Source organism: Alosa pseudoharengus, unplaced genomic scaffold (assembly GCF_046254945.1).
Source record: "Alosa pseudoharengus isolate Yale_2024_CS ecotype anadromous, Long Island Sound unplaced genomic scaffold, YU_APseudo_1.1 YU_APseudo_1.1_scf_16, whole genome shotgun sequence".
In the NCBI taxonomy this organism is placed as follows: Eukaryota; Metazoa; Chordata; class Actinopteri; order Clupeiformes; family Clupeidae; genus Alosa; species Alosa pseudoharengus.
In genome coordinates, this window is record NW_027468630.1 from 7,377,294 (window position 1) to 7,391,194 (window position 13,901).

General features: G+C 50.5%; 1 protein-coding gene across 1 annotated transcript in view; it reads left to right on the plus strand.

Moving 5' to 3' along the window:
* The window catches only part of nkd1 (NKD inhibitor of WNT signaling pathway 1), a 33,502-nt gene extending 20,159 nt beyond the window's left edge, over nt 1-13,343 (plus strand). Inside the window, exons 4-10 of the mRNA XM_076286925.1 lie at nt 3,577-3,634; nt 8,688-8,788; nt 9,168-9,263; nt 10,511-10,658; nt 11,577-11,658; nt 11,901-12,028; nt 12,461-13,343. Of these exons, the coding sequence (XP_076143040.1) occupies nt 3,577-3,634; nt 8,688-8,788; nt 9,168-9,263; nt 10,511-10,658; nt 11,577-11,658; nt 11,901-12,028; nt 12,461-13,092 (1,245 nt within the window). The 3' untranslated portion in view covers nt 13,093-13,343. The remainder of the gene's footprint in view (nt 1-3,576; nt 3,635-8,687; nt 8,789-9,167; nt 9,264-10,510; nt 10,659-11,576; nt 11,659-11,900; nt 12,029-12,460) is intronic.
* The last annotated feature ends 558 nt before the right edge of the window (nt 13,344-13,901 follow it).

The window sequence follows — 13,901 nt, forward strand, 5'->3', positions numbered from 1 at the left end:
TTTCCTTGTGGATGTCAGCTCTCTCTCTCTCTGTTTGCTTTATAGACACACGCTCCCAGTCTGAAGTGTGAATTCAAAGCACAGACCCTTTGGCTGAGCCTCTGAAATGCCTCTTGGCGCTTCCCAGCAGAATGGCACGGTGCATATTGGCCCGTTAGCCGTGTTGTGTTGGAGGTTTATTTGAAGGCCGGGTTTTCTGGAAGTGCCAAGAATTTTGTGGCGTCACAAAAAGCCTAATAGCAGGGTAGCAGGGGGCTGTGAGCTTCACTTCACAGCAATACAAAACCACACCACCACACACTCTCATTCCCTCCACACACCCACCTTCCTCTTTCTCTCCCTCTCTCTCTTTCTCTCTCTCCCTCTCTAAATCTCCCCTCTCTCTCCCTCTTTAAATCTCCCCTCTCTCTCTCTTTCCCTCTCTAAATCCCCCTCTCTCTCCCTCTCTCTCTCTCTCTCTCTCTCTCTCTCTCTTCCTCTCCTCCCCTCCCACACAGTATCTGATTTTTATCTCGCGGCTGCTGCTTTTTCTGCTTGACCATATTAGTCGGGTTCAGGCCAAGTTTAAATAGCAGGCTGGTTGGGTTTCTCCAGCATGTAGGGGACCTGCCTGAAGTTGCAGAGAGAAGGAGAGGCAGTCTGCGGCGGTTGCTGTGCTGAGCACACACACACACACACACACACACACACCCACATGCACACACATGCACACACACATATACGCGCGCACACACACACACACACTAACACACCCTTCACCTCCAGGGCTGGCCACCCACTGAGCGAGAGATTCTCTGTGGCCCCGACACGGGCCGGGATCAGTGGACGCCCGCTGACCTCTTCTCCTCTGAGTTTAAGAGTGAAAATTCCCCCGGTGCACTATTCCCTCCTCAGTGCCTTTAAAAAAAAAAAAAAAAGTTCTCTCTCTCTCTCTCTCTCGATCTGTCTCTCTCTCTCTCTCTCTCTCCTAAAATAGAACCCCAGTGCTGCTATAGAAGCCATCACTGTTGTATTGTAAAAGGAGTAAAACAGCTTAGCGGCTATTTCAGCAAGAGGACGAGCATACAGGTTAAACCACAGGGGGCCATGGCTGCTGCTACTACTACTTTTATTACCAACGTATAAGCCTCTGAATGCGTGTGCGTGTGCGCGCGCGTGTGTGTGTGTGTGTGTGTGTGTGTGTGTGTGTATGTGTGTAGTGTGTGCGTGTGTGTGCATGTGTGTGTGTGTGCGTGTGTGTGTGTGAGCGTGTGTGTGTGTGTGTGTGTGTGCATGCATGCGTGTGTGTGTGTGTGTGTGTGTGTGTGTGTGTGTGTGTGTGTGTGTGTGTGTGTGTGTGTACGTGCCTCTGTGAGAGTGAGCCAGAGTGAGTGAGATGGTGAGATGGTGAGAGAGGGAGAGAGAGGGGTCTTGGGGTTGAGGTGTCACAGAGGACTAATGGTTATTGGGACGGATTACAGTAATGCCAGAGACCCCAGCACCGGCCCCATTGCCACTGCACCACCCTCCCCCCGCACGCACCACCCTCCCCCCACCCGCACCACCAACCCCCCGCCCGCACCACCCTCCCCCCCGCCCGCACCACCAACCCCCCACCCCCAACTTCCAGCTCACGTATCAGTCAGTCTCTGAGGCATGCACACCCTCCCGGCTGCCTGGGAGGATCACTGCCACAGATGACGAAAGACCCCTCACTGAAATAACCCCAACACACACCCCCGTCCTACACACACAAACACACACACACACACACATACACACACACACACTCTTACTTATATACGCATACAAATACATACATACATACACACACACACACACACACACACACACACACACACACACACACACACACACACACACACACACTCTTACCTACACACACACACACACACACTCTTACCTACACACACACACACACACACACACACACACACACACACACACTCTTACCTACACACACACACACACACACACACACACACACACACACTCTTACCTACACACACACACACACACACACACACACACACACACACACACACACACTCTTACCTACACACACACACACATGTACATACACACCCCCTCACTCCTCTTCTCAGTCCCCTTCTTCCTCCGTCTCCATCCCTGTCCCTGCACACTGACGTTGAGCTCTGTGTTTGTGAATCTGTCCCTGCACACTGACGTTGAGCTCTGTGTTTGTGAATCTGTCCCTATGATACCGTTGACTGGCTTCACTGCGCACTGAAAATGATAGACACAGAAATGCACTGAAATGACCCCTTGGGCAACATGTCCACCCCATTCCAAGCACTATCATGCCCTCTCTGGCCCTCTCCACCACATGCACTCGCCCCATCTGCCCTCTCTCTGTCAGAGTCATTCAGAAGCCATTAGTGGGTCTTACGCTGATTTGAGGCCTCAGTGCCTCCAGTGATGACTGTAAACTTGAGGCTTTGACCTCGACACTGAGACTCTTTTTTTTTTCATTTTCCAGGCTCAGCACACACCCACCCCCCCCCCCCCCCCCCCCACACACACACACACACACACACACACACACAGCCCTTGTACTGTCTGCTACACTTAAAGGTGCAGAAGCCGTTTAGTTGTCAGATCATAAAAAAGCAGGGAGACATACACCAATGGTTCTACTCTTCAGGGGTGTCAGAAAAAAACACTTTGTAATATTGTGTTGCCTGTGTCTGTCCTTTCTTTGCATTTGTTTATGTTTTTATGAGGTCTGTAAAGTGTAAATAACTGCAGAGCAGAAACTAGACACATTATTCTGCACAGATGCTTCTGGTTCGCTTCTAGTGTTGCTTCTTCCAGAGTGGCATCATCATTGTAAGTCTGAAGGAATAAAAAAAAAGAAAACAATCGCATATTGCACATGTAAATAAACCACGAACAAAACAAGACAACCATGGGCCTTTATTTGTCATCTACTTCCTCCATCACGCCTGCGTAGTCTGATGGGGCCCCGTGATCTGGGGCCCCTCTCTGAGGGCCTCTGGTCTGAGGTGTCAGGCGTGTGCTGTGCTCATATTGTCCAGAGTCTCGCGGCTCACCGGATTACTGTCAGCGATCACTTTGCGCTTCTTTTTTTTAACCCCCTCCCCTCCTCCTTCTCCTCCTTCTCCTCCCCTTTCCTCTTTTCCTCTCATCTCGCTTTCCCCTTCATCCAGCTAATGTCAACCTGTCTCTGGAGATGTGGCACAGATCTCTTGTGTCGGTGTGTCTGGTGTTGAAGACATGCGCACACACACACACACACACACACACACACACACACACACACACACACACATAAACACACACACACACACACACACACACACTCCTAAGCTGTGTGTATGGTGCTGCTGTCATCACATTGTGTTTAGGTGAAGGTGGGAGGGTGGTGTAATGTTTTGCGGATTTGAGTCATGTGCGGGGATGTTGCTATGTGAGGACTTGAAGTGAAACACTAACTGTCTCTCTCTCTTTTTCTCTCTGTCTGGGCGTGTGTGTGTGTGTGTGTGTGTGTGTGTGTGTGTGTGTGTGTGTGTGTGTGTGTGTGTGGCACCATAGAATCCCCTGGATGAAGCCTGTGCCGAAGGGATCAGCGATGAACACTACCGCTTAGAAGGTAGGCTGTCACATCTCTCCCTGCCACCTGATGCCTCCCATAATCCCCAAAGTGTGCTGATCAGATGGATTTTTTGCATCTCTGTACCATCCCCAACCTATGCAAACACATGCACGCGCACACACACACACACACACACACACACACACACACACACACACACACACACACACACACACACACACACACACACACACACACACACACACACACACACACACACATACACACACACACACACACACACACACAAACACAGAGAGAGAGTTCTCAGTTTCCCTCTCCCCTCTTCACTCTCCCTCTTTTAAAGAGAGATTCCCATTAATGCCTCTCTCCTCCATGGCCTGGTGCTGTGACCCTGGATTAAGAGATCAGTAAGGTGTGGGTCTCCTTGTCTCTCTCTACCCTCCCTGCAGCTAGAGGAGAGCACACACACACACACACACACACTCACACTGTTATGCCAAAGTGAGTGATGATGAGGGAACATCCATGATTGGCCCAGAAAAAATGCGAAAGTAAAAAAAAACCCCGCCCTGCTAAGCTCAAGATTAATAAACACAATGTGATTAGTGCAAAGCAAGAGTAGGGGCCGGCTTCCTGAGAGATCATTTGTGCTGAAATGTGTGTGGTCAGCTCTGGGAGTGGCCTAATTTCCACATGACATTGGGTCGGATACAGCTGTAATTGCCTGGCTGTAGTAGCTCATGCATTGGCGAGCTAATTATGTTGGGGCCATTTTCTGATAAACTGAATGAATGTGTGGGTCGACTGTGGTTCAAGAGAGTGAGCACGCAGCCTTGGAATTAGTGACTCGCTCATTGACTGTTTGGTACACTCACTCGCACACTCATTTCCTGGTTTACTCACTAACTCTTTCATTCCCTTCTCACACACACACTCACTCATTCACTTGTTTATACTCTTAACTCACTCACTAGCTTACACTATAACTCACTCACTAGCTTACACGATAACTAACTCACTAGCTTACACTATAACTCACTCACTAGCTTCCACTATAACTCACTCACTAGCTTACACTATAACTCACTCACTAGTTTACACTCTAACTCACTCTCTAGTTTACACTATAACCTACTCACTAGTATGCTCTGTAACTCACTTACTAGTTTACACTCTAACTCATTCTGACTCACTCACTAGTTTACACTATAACTCACTCTCTAGTTTACACTATAACTCACTCACTAGTTTACACTATAACTCACTCACTAGTTTACACTATAACTCACTCACTAGTTTACACTCTAACATACTCTGTAACTCACTCACTAGTTTACACTCTAACTCACTCTCTAGTTTAAACTCTGGCTCACTCACTAGTTTACACTCTAACTCACTCACTAGTTTGCTCTCTCATCCTCCCTCACTCCTTTATTCCCTCTCTTCCTCCTTCGCTCTCTCGCTCTGCTCCTGTTTAAAGTTTGCCGTGTCATGCTCTCTCTCTCTCTCTCACATAAAGCCTTTAGTGTGGTGCTCATCCGTTTCTCCTTCTGATTGATGATGCTGTTTATCTAAGCTGTGCTCCAGACTCTTCCCTCTGCCCTAGTTCTTCCAGAAGCGTGTTGCTGGCGGCTCCTTTGGAGTGTTAGCCTCGCTCATAGAGCAGGACAAGTGGCCTTTGTTTTGCATCTCAGCCTCTCTAATGAGAGCAGGCTTCGTATGAAAGTGATGCTTTATATCCCCGCCGGTGTCGGCGGTTTCGCCGCGGCTCGGCAATAAATCGCTGATCAAGTTGCACGTTTAGCGCGTTTAGCGCTCGGAGCGAAGGAGGGGGAGGAAGGGGAAAACGGCGGAGAAGGAGAAGAAAATGGTAATGATGTGGCGGGCTATTGATAAAGCGCCTGGGCTCGGTCTGACCCCGAGGTGAACCCGCTCCCGTGTAATCAGATCTCCCCACATCTGACGGCTCGGGCCTGTTTGAGCAGATCAGGAACATGACGAGGAGAAGAAAAAAATCACAGAACCACTCAAGTCCTTTACCCCAAATCCTTTCACTTCCAAAAAAATGTGTTAGAGATGAAGAAGGGGGCGAGAATGAGGAGGGAGAAGAGAGAGATGGAGAAGGGGGGGAGAATGAGGAGGGAGAAGAGAGAGATGGAGAAGGGGGGGAGAATGAGGAGGGAGAAGAGAGAGATGGAGAAGGGGGGGAGAATGAGGAGGGAGAAGAGAGAGATGGAGAAGGGGGGGAGAATGAGGAGGGAGAAGAGAGAGATGGAGAAGGGGGGGAGAATAAGGAGGGAGAAGAGAGAGATGGAGAGGAAAGCTACAGACGACAGAGCGGCCAGCACAGCGTATAGAAAACAGGCCTCTCCTCGGGGCTTGAGCGTGCACTTCCAAAGAAAGTTTTAGGGGGATTAAAAAAAACAGCTTGCTGGCAAAATCACAAAGAGGAGAGAGAGCAAAGAAGAAAGAGAAAAAAAGAGGAAGATGAAGAAGGAGAAGAAGAAGAAGGGGGCGGGGGGAGATAAAAGAGTTCCAGAGATGCTGTTCCCCCCTCCCCCTCTCTGGGTTCTGGGACGCGTGTGATCCCTCTTTTCATTGGCCGATCGCACCTCAGGCGTAGCCTGTCCTCGTTGGGCTCGAGGAGGCAGACGGCACACTCTTTACACACTGCCGTCATCTTGGGAGTGAAAACCAGGTGTGTGTCGAGCAGAAATCACAAGGCCAAGTGGAAAATCTGATGAGCTGATTGCGATGTCCTTGCTATTAGGAGTCCCATATTTCTCTCGGAGTGACAGCAGAAATGCATCAGAGGCTAGTTTTAGCAGCTGTGGCTGTATGGGCAAGTAATCTGTAGATTGTTGTTGCAAGAGAGAGTGGGAGGTAGAGATGGAGATAGAGGAGGAGAGAAAGTGAGGGGGAGAGAGAGAACGAGAGAGGGAGGGGAGAGAGAGTGGGAAGAGATGAGTGTAGCCTGGTTAAGAATGCAGCGGCTTACTCGTCAGGATCAGACATGGTAATGCCGAGGCGGGGGCGAGGAGCAGACGGCGCTTGGCGGGGCTAGTCGGGAGGCTGGGGAACGCTGTGGCCGACATCAGCCTCTAGCCTGAGCCTCATCTCGTCTCGTCTCGTCTCGTCTCGTCTTGCGTCGCCTCGTCTCGAGGCGTCTTTAGGATCTGTGACCAGCAGAGTTGTGGAGGGGCTCAAGAGGAGGGGGTATGGAGGATGGGTGGAGGTTGGGGAGTTAGGGGGGTGGGGGTTATGTGTAACGGAGAGATGGCAGATTACTGTGTTCCTGTGGGATCCCCATTAGCCCTCAGGGATCAGCATCAGCTGAATGAGCTGCCCTGGCTGCAGGAGCAGGAGCAGCCTCTGCCCAACCCTGCCAGCTCACCCAGCCTGCCCGCCGCACAATGTTTCCTTTGAGCATCCTGCATGATCAAAAGACGCGGACCCGGCGTTATTTCGCCCCTCTCTCTCTCTCTCTCTCTCTCTCTCTCTCTCTCTCTCTCTCTCTCTCTCTCTCTCTCTCTCTCTCTCTCTCTCTCTCTCTCTCTCTCTCTCTCTCTCTCTCTCCCTCTCTCCCTCTCTCTCTCTCTCTCTCTCTCTCAAAACAAAAAAGAAGAAGAAGAAGAAAAGTCGGTAAAAAGCTCGGCGGGACGACGGCTTTCATTCTCTCCGCTTCTTTTCTCTCGCTGCCGAGGGACAGGACAGGTCCTCTTTGATGTGCGCGGATCAGGGGAGAGCGGGGGAGGATGGGGTGGTTGGGGGGGTGGGGTGGGGTGGGGTGGGGGGGGGGGGACGGGGGCTGTTGTGTCTGCTCCTTTGGCTCGCACAACAAACACTGTTTCAGATTTTGACTTTGCTTAATTAATTAGTGATTCTGTTTTACAGCCGGTCTGATCCTCGTCCAAAAGGTTGGAGAATGGAACTTCAAAGTGGGGAAGAGAGAGGAGTGGGGGAGGGGGTGAACGTGAAACGGAGGGGGAGGGGGGTACTGGGGTACATCAGGCTCAAACATCTCCATCTTGCACCGAGTGGATGGGCATCAACCCAAGCGGGGCAGAATGGCGTTTGGCAAAGCTGTGGCTTCGGAATAGGGTTATTGGACATGTTCAGTGTCTGCAAGCCTTTTCTTTTCTCATTGGACTGATTTAGCTCAGATTCTTTGTGCACAACGGTGACGGTGGGAAAGATGGCAGCGCCTGCGTTTACGTAATGATTCAGTTGGCCTCATAATATCTGCTGAATATTGCAGATTTGTGCCATGGGTGAAATTCTGCTGGCACGGGTACTGCTGTATTCTTCAACTTCCCCTAGAGCTGACATTACTGTTGCATCACAGTCTGTTACCCATCTGTTTTACTTTGTTTTCCTCAAACCTACCTGCCTACAAACACCACCTCTGTCAAGCAACAACTGGGGTTGCACCCTGATGCCTCATATCATTGCACTGTATTATATGATGCCACTGCTACTCTTTGTCACAGTGTATTTTACTCTGTCATGCAACGTGGTGCCTTCTTTTACTACTATTGCTGCTACTATTAATACTACTACTATTACTACTACCGCTATTAGTAGCCACAGTAGTTACTGTATATTTACATCTGTGGGTAGATGTGTGATGTTAGGAATAGTGTTCCTTTGTAAGTACTAGTGTACTAGTGTTCTGTAGGGGCAACCGTGGCCTACTGGTTAGCGCTTCGGACTTGTAACCGGAGGGTTGCCGGTTCGAACCCCGACCAGTAGGCACGGCTGAAGTGCCCTTGAGCAAGGCACCTAACCCCTCACTGCTCCCCGAGCGCCGCTGTTGTTGCAGGCAGCTCACTGCGCCGGGATTAGTGTGTGCTTCACCTCACTGTGTGTTCACCGTGTGCTGAATGTGTTTCACTAATTCACGGATTGGGATAAATGCAGAGACCAAATTTCCCTCACGTGATCAAAAGAGTATACTTACTTACTTACTGTAGTGTCCTGTAGTAGAGTTGTAGATAAGTGATCTGTTTTGGCCTTTTATATATTTTTAATTTTTTTAAAGAAATGTGCTGTTGTTAAAAGTGTTTGTGTGTGTGTGTTTGTGTAGTGGCCTTGCCTCCCGAGAAGCGGGACAGCTCCTGTGTGGAGGAGAAGATGCAGGAGCGAGAGCTGCAGCCCGCTGGCACCCAGAAGCAGCTCCAGTTTGAAGTGAGTTCAGATCTCCACTGGCCCCATTCATCAATGGCTCCAGAGAGAGGAGGCCATGGTGACAGAAAATACAGTCTCTCTCTCTGTCTCTCTGTCTTTTGCTCTCTCACACGCAGAGACAAACACACACACACACACACACACACACACACACACACTCATGCACACACATGTCTGCACATACACATAAAAGCACTCATTCACCCTCACACACAAACATAGCACACACACATGCACTGACTTTCAGACTCTCTCTCTTTCTCACTCTCTCTCTCTCCCTGGAGAACATTGAAAGCCGTCTAAATTGTAATACTGTATGTAATGTAGTTGTTATGTGTGCTGTGAGAAGGCATTACTGACCCCTGGGTGTCCTGTTCAGGAGCTGGAGTGTGCTGTGTCGGTGGAGGAGGACAACAGACAGGAGTGGACCTTCACCCTCTATGACTTTGACAACAACGGCAAGGTCACCAGAGAGGTAAGATGGGCCACATTCTTCTGCTATCCACAATCAAGAATTTAACAGCACTAACTGGAGAAATACAGAGATAGGAGATATTTCAGTCATCTAACAGAATAAAATGGCTGGAGTCTTTTTTCTCTTTTATTTCGGCACCCTCCCCCAACCTTTCCAAAGTACTTTGGTGGCTGGATTGTATCTTGTAGAGATCTGAGAGAGCTGTGAAGGAGGGCTGTGCGGTTTTGAGAGAGAGTTGAAATGGCGTGGGGAGAGAGAGAAGGAAGAGAGAGAGAGAGAGAGAGAGAGAGAGAGAAAGAGACTGACGGCGGCTCCTTTGCAGTTCAAGAGACGTTGGCACCGACTCATGTCCCGACGGCACATGAGACAGTGGGCGATGCCACGCTGTAAAAAAAAAGGATAATAAAAGAAAAGGAAAGAATGGAAAATTAGGATGGATACAAATCTGTAATCTCTTTTCCTGGTGCACCTCTTAAAAGCACTCACACATGCAAAGCAACAGAACTTCTTTTTTTTCCGGCCTTCTTTGAACATCTGTACGTGAAGCCCAACGTGGAGTCCGTCCCTATAGAGATCATAATAGACCTTTATGCTAATAGTCAGGGAGGAAGGCGAGAGAGGGGAGGTGCCAGAAATTTCGGGCGTGCGGCTGGGGAGCTCACAGGCAACAAGAAGCAAACGACCTCATTTCAGAGTCATTTTGTCACTGTGGCAGCTTAGGGGGGAAACACCAGTAGCACAGGAGCAATTACCTTCAGAAGGAAACTGCTAACAGGACTTGAACCAACTATGATGAATGCTAATATGGGGGTTTTATTATTTAAGGAATGGTGTAATGCTCTTTAAAATAGGCCGCTGAGGAAAGAATTTCCACAACTCCTCTATTTGAGGCTAATCTGTGGCCCTTAACCCCCTTGGGTATACCCCCTCTACCTGCATCAGTCAGATTGTGCAACTGCCTTTGAACATCATGGAGGCAGGAAGGGAAAAAATACAGAGAGAAAAAAATGCCTCTGAATGTCTCTTTCATGCTCTGTTCTCTCTCTCTCTCTCTCATTCTCTCTCTCTCTCTCTGTCTCTTTCTCGCTCTCTCTGTCTTTCTCTCTCTCTCTCTCTCTCATTCTCTCTCTCTCTCTCTCTGTCTCTTTCTCGCTCTCTCTGTCTTTCTCTCTCTCTCTCTGTCTCTCTCTCTCTCTCTCTGTCTCTTTCTCGCTCTCTCGCTCTCTCTTTCTGTCTGTTTCCCTCAGGACATCACCAGCCTCCTGCATACCATCTATGAGGTGGTGGACGCCTCGGTCAACCATTCCCCCAACAGCAGCAAGACGCTCCGGGTCAAGCTCTCAGTTGCACCCGACTCTACCCAGAAGTGGAGGAGCTGCACGCAAGGCACCACAGGTACAGAAAGAGAGAGAGAGAGAGAGAGAGAGAGAGACAGAGAGAGAGAGCGAGAGAAAGCGCTGTGGGGATAGACGGGTGTCAGTGCATTCAGCGACATGTTTGTTCTTATGAAGACAGTCACATGCTTTAGGCTTGTCAGCTTTCTGTCTGTAGCCCCCATCCCCCCCCCCCCACACACACACACCACCCCCCTCCAGTACCCCACTGCATGCACGATGGGGTTCATTTTTAATGATGGGAGTGGTGACAGAGCAGAGAGAGAACCCCCATTGTTTTCAAATGTGCCAAAAAAAACCTTAAGAGGGCCACATCTTCTGTTTGATTTCCTCAGCCTCCTCCCATCTTCCACAGAGCTTCCTCTCACTCAGAGCGCTCAAAACAGCACATCTACATTTCACTTCACTTTCCCAACTCGTGACTCGGTAAACAAAGTTTGGGGGCAAAAAAAGAAAGGGAGAAAGGAAGGGGAGAAGGGAAGGAGGGGGGGCTTATCCCTGTTTGTTTACGTCCCCTTATTGTAGCTATTTATAAACAGTCACGCAATTCAAAGCGATGGCCCCTTTTGAAAATGTCGTCTGTCTTCATGCTAATTTCAAACGGCATCAGATCTCTCCATTAAGAAACTCTTGGAGTGTGTGTATGTGTGTGTGTGTGTGTGTGTCAGTGTGTATTTTATGCTTTATGAGGCCATGTAGTTGAAAATAGGTTGAAAATAGAATAAATGAAGCATTGTTGTTTTTTTTCTCCTGTATAAATCTTCAAAGTGAAAGCTTGGGAACAAAGGTTTCTTTCTTTGGCAGGGCCTGTGTGTGTGTGTGTGTGTGTGTGTGTGTGTGTGCACGCGTGCATGTGTTTGAAGCCTGCTCTGCTCTGCCTCCTTTGATAATCGCCTATGGTCTCCTTTCACATTCGCAGACGCTCCCCACCCGAGACACAAGACAGACAAGTGCATTGAAGAACCCAAAAGTGCAGACAAGAAGTCCCGTGCCCTTCTCAGGTACGGAACATCTGACATCTGAATTCTGTGGTGTGTGAGACTCAGATTTGGACTTTGAAACTGACATTTGTCAAAAAGGAGATTAAATTCCACATCAGCAAAGCCTTGTGTCTGAACGCTAAATACGTCAGTGTTGTTTCTCCCCCCTGCTACAGTAATGATTTCCTGTGACTGTGCGTTTGGGGCAACGGTCCAGATCGGATATTTTTTCTAACTTTACTTTTCTTTCCCCGTCTTTCCAGGCGTCACCATAGCGACCATCACAACCAACAGGGCTGTCAGCGCCACTGTGTCGACGAGAACCTGGAACGGCGAAACCACTACCTGGACCTGGCCGGGATCGAGAACTACACGTCCCGCTTCGGAACAGGTCAGTGACACAGGCATGGGTGATGACAGAACGGGCTCGGTGGACTACTGTAAAACTGACCCAAGCCAATCGTCCAGCATGCGAAAACAGAGCGAGAAGCCAGGTTTTCCTATTATGCTTTTTTAGTGGCCAGCTGTTCTCCAGCGTCAAGTTGCTCTGTTTATTGATTGCATTTTACTGCTTACCGGGTCAGGATGACAGGACTTAGCCATGGGTAATGAATAAGAGTATTCAGCCCGTGCCAAAAGGGCGTAATGTCTAAAGCAGATACAGACCATTTCGCAGATCAAGGGCCTGTGGCGCTTGTTTAGTGGTCAGTAATAAAAAAGATGGGTTGGTGGCTGCGGTCAAAATGAGACATTCATGTCAAGCTCGGCTTGCTTTTTAAATCAAAATTGCGGTGTCGTTCCTTCTCCCTTGTCCGGGAAACAGGTCCGGCGACGACGGAGCCAGCCAAGGCCGAGGCAGCGGTGGCGGCGGCGGCGGCAGCAGCGGCGGTGTCAGCATCGCGGACCACAAACCAGACGCGGTCGCGCTCCCACGAGCCGGAGAACGGCCACGCCCACCCGCATCACCGGCGCTCCCAGGCGGCGCCAGCGGAGGCCACGCTGGCCGCCGACGCCCTCTGCTCGCGGCCGCCTCGGGCCCACGACTCGTCCAGCAAGCACGCGTTGCGCTCGCCCAAGACCCACAGCCGGACGCCCCCCGCCCAGGTCTCCTCCTCGGGGAGGGTGATGCGGAGCCGAGGGGCCCCACCACCGGCGGCAGCGCTGCCCAGCCAGACCCCGCCGCACCAGTCCTCAGGCCCCTACCGCAGGCACAAGCAGCGGGTCAAGGACGGCCAGTCACAGCAGCCGCAGCATCAGCAGCAGCAGCATCAGCAGCAGCAGTACCGGCCGCTGGGCTCCCTGGGGGCCCCTGGGCCCGTGGTGGAGCGGGAGCAGGTGCGGGACCTGCCCAGCGTGGTGCTCTACGAGGGTGGCCTGGCGCAGGTGGTGCAGCGGCACGAGCACCACCACCACCACGAACACCACCACCACTACCACCACTTCTACCAGTCCTGAGTCTCCACCTAGAGCCTCCTTAGGAGGAGGTATCCCTCCAAACATCCCCCACACCAGCTCCCACGCCGCCAAATTCAGGACTGAGAACGTGGACCTTGGAGAGCCCTGCCTCTGTGTGTGTTATGGAGATGGAGAACTGAAGGAAAGAGAAGCTGGGGCCGATACAGGCCCAGAGGTTGCGTGAAGGATGAGGGCTACTTGGGGGTTTATTTTCAGTGGGGTGGGGTGGGGTGGGGGGGGGTGGTGAGATTGGCAAGGCCCAGAGACTCGGGGGTGCTGCAGGTTAAGAGTGTTGGTCTTCAGTCGTGTCAGGAGCAAGTCCAGCAGAGACTCCGGAGACGAGCAAGACGATGCTGAGGAGTGACGGGAAGAGTGCTGCTCCCTCCCCACCGGCCCTGAGAACACTGCCTTTGTTTCCCAATCCTGTGTGAAGCCATGTCCCTAGCAGAGGCGCCATGGAGATGGACCTTCTGCTAAAGAACTCAACAAATTATTATGAAGGAAAAAAACGTATGAAGATGAATGAAATTGAACGTGTATGCGCGCATGTATGAATGTATGAATGTGTGTGTGTGTGTGTGTGTGTGTCTGAGTGTGTGTTTGTCTGTGTGTGTGTATAAGGAGTGAATCCTGTGTGTTTATAAACCCACTAAGCTATATGCTGTGGCGCCCCTGTCACCACTGAAGACCACTTGAAAAGCACTTCCATGGTGCAATTGCATTGGAGACACTTTAGTTGTCAAGAGCTAGTTGATGGACAGGACATCATTCACTCGCACATGCAATACAGGACATGTCTTTTGAGGGAA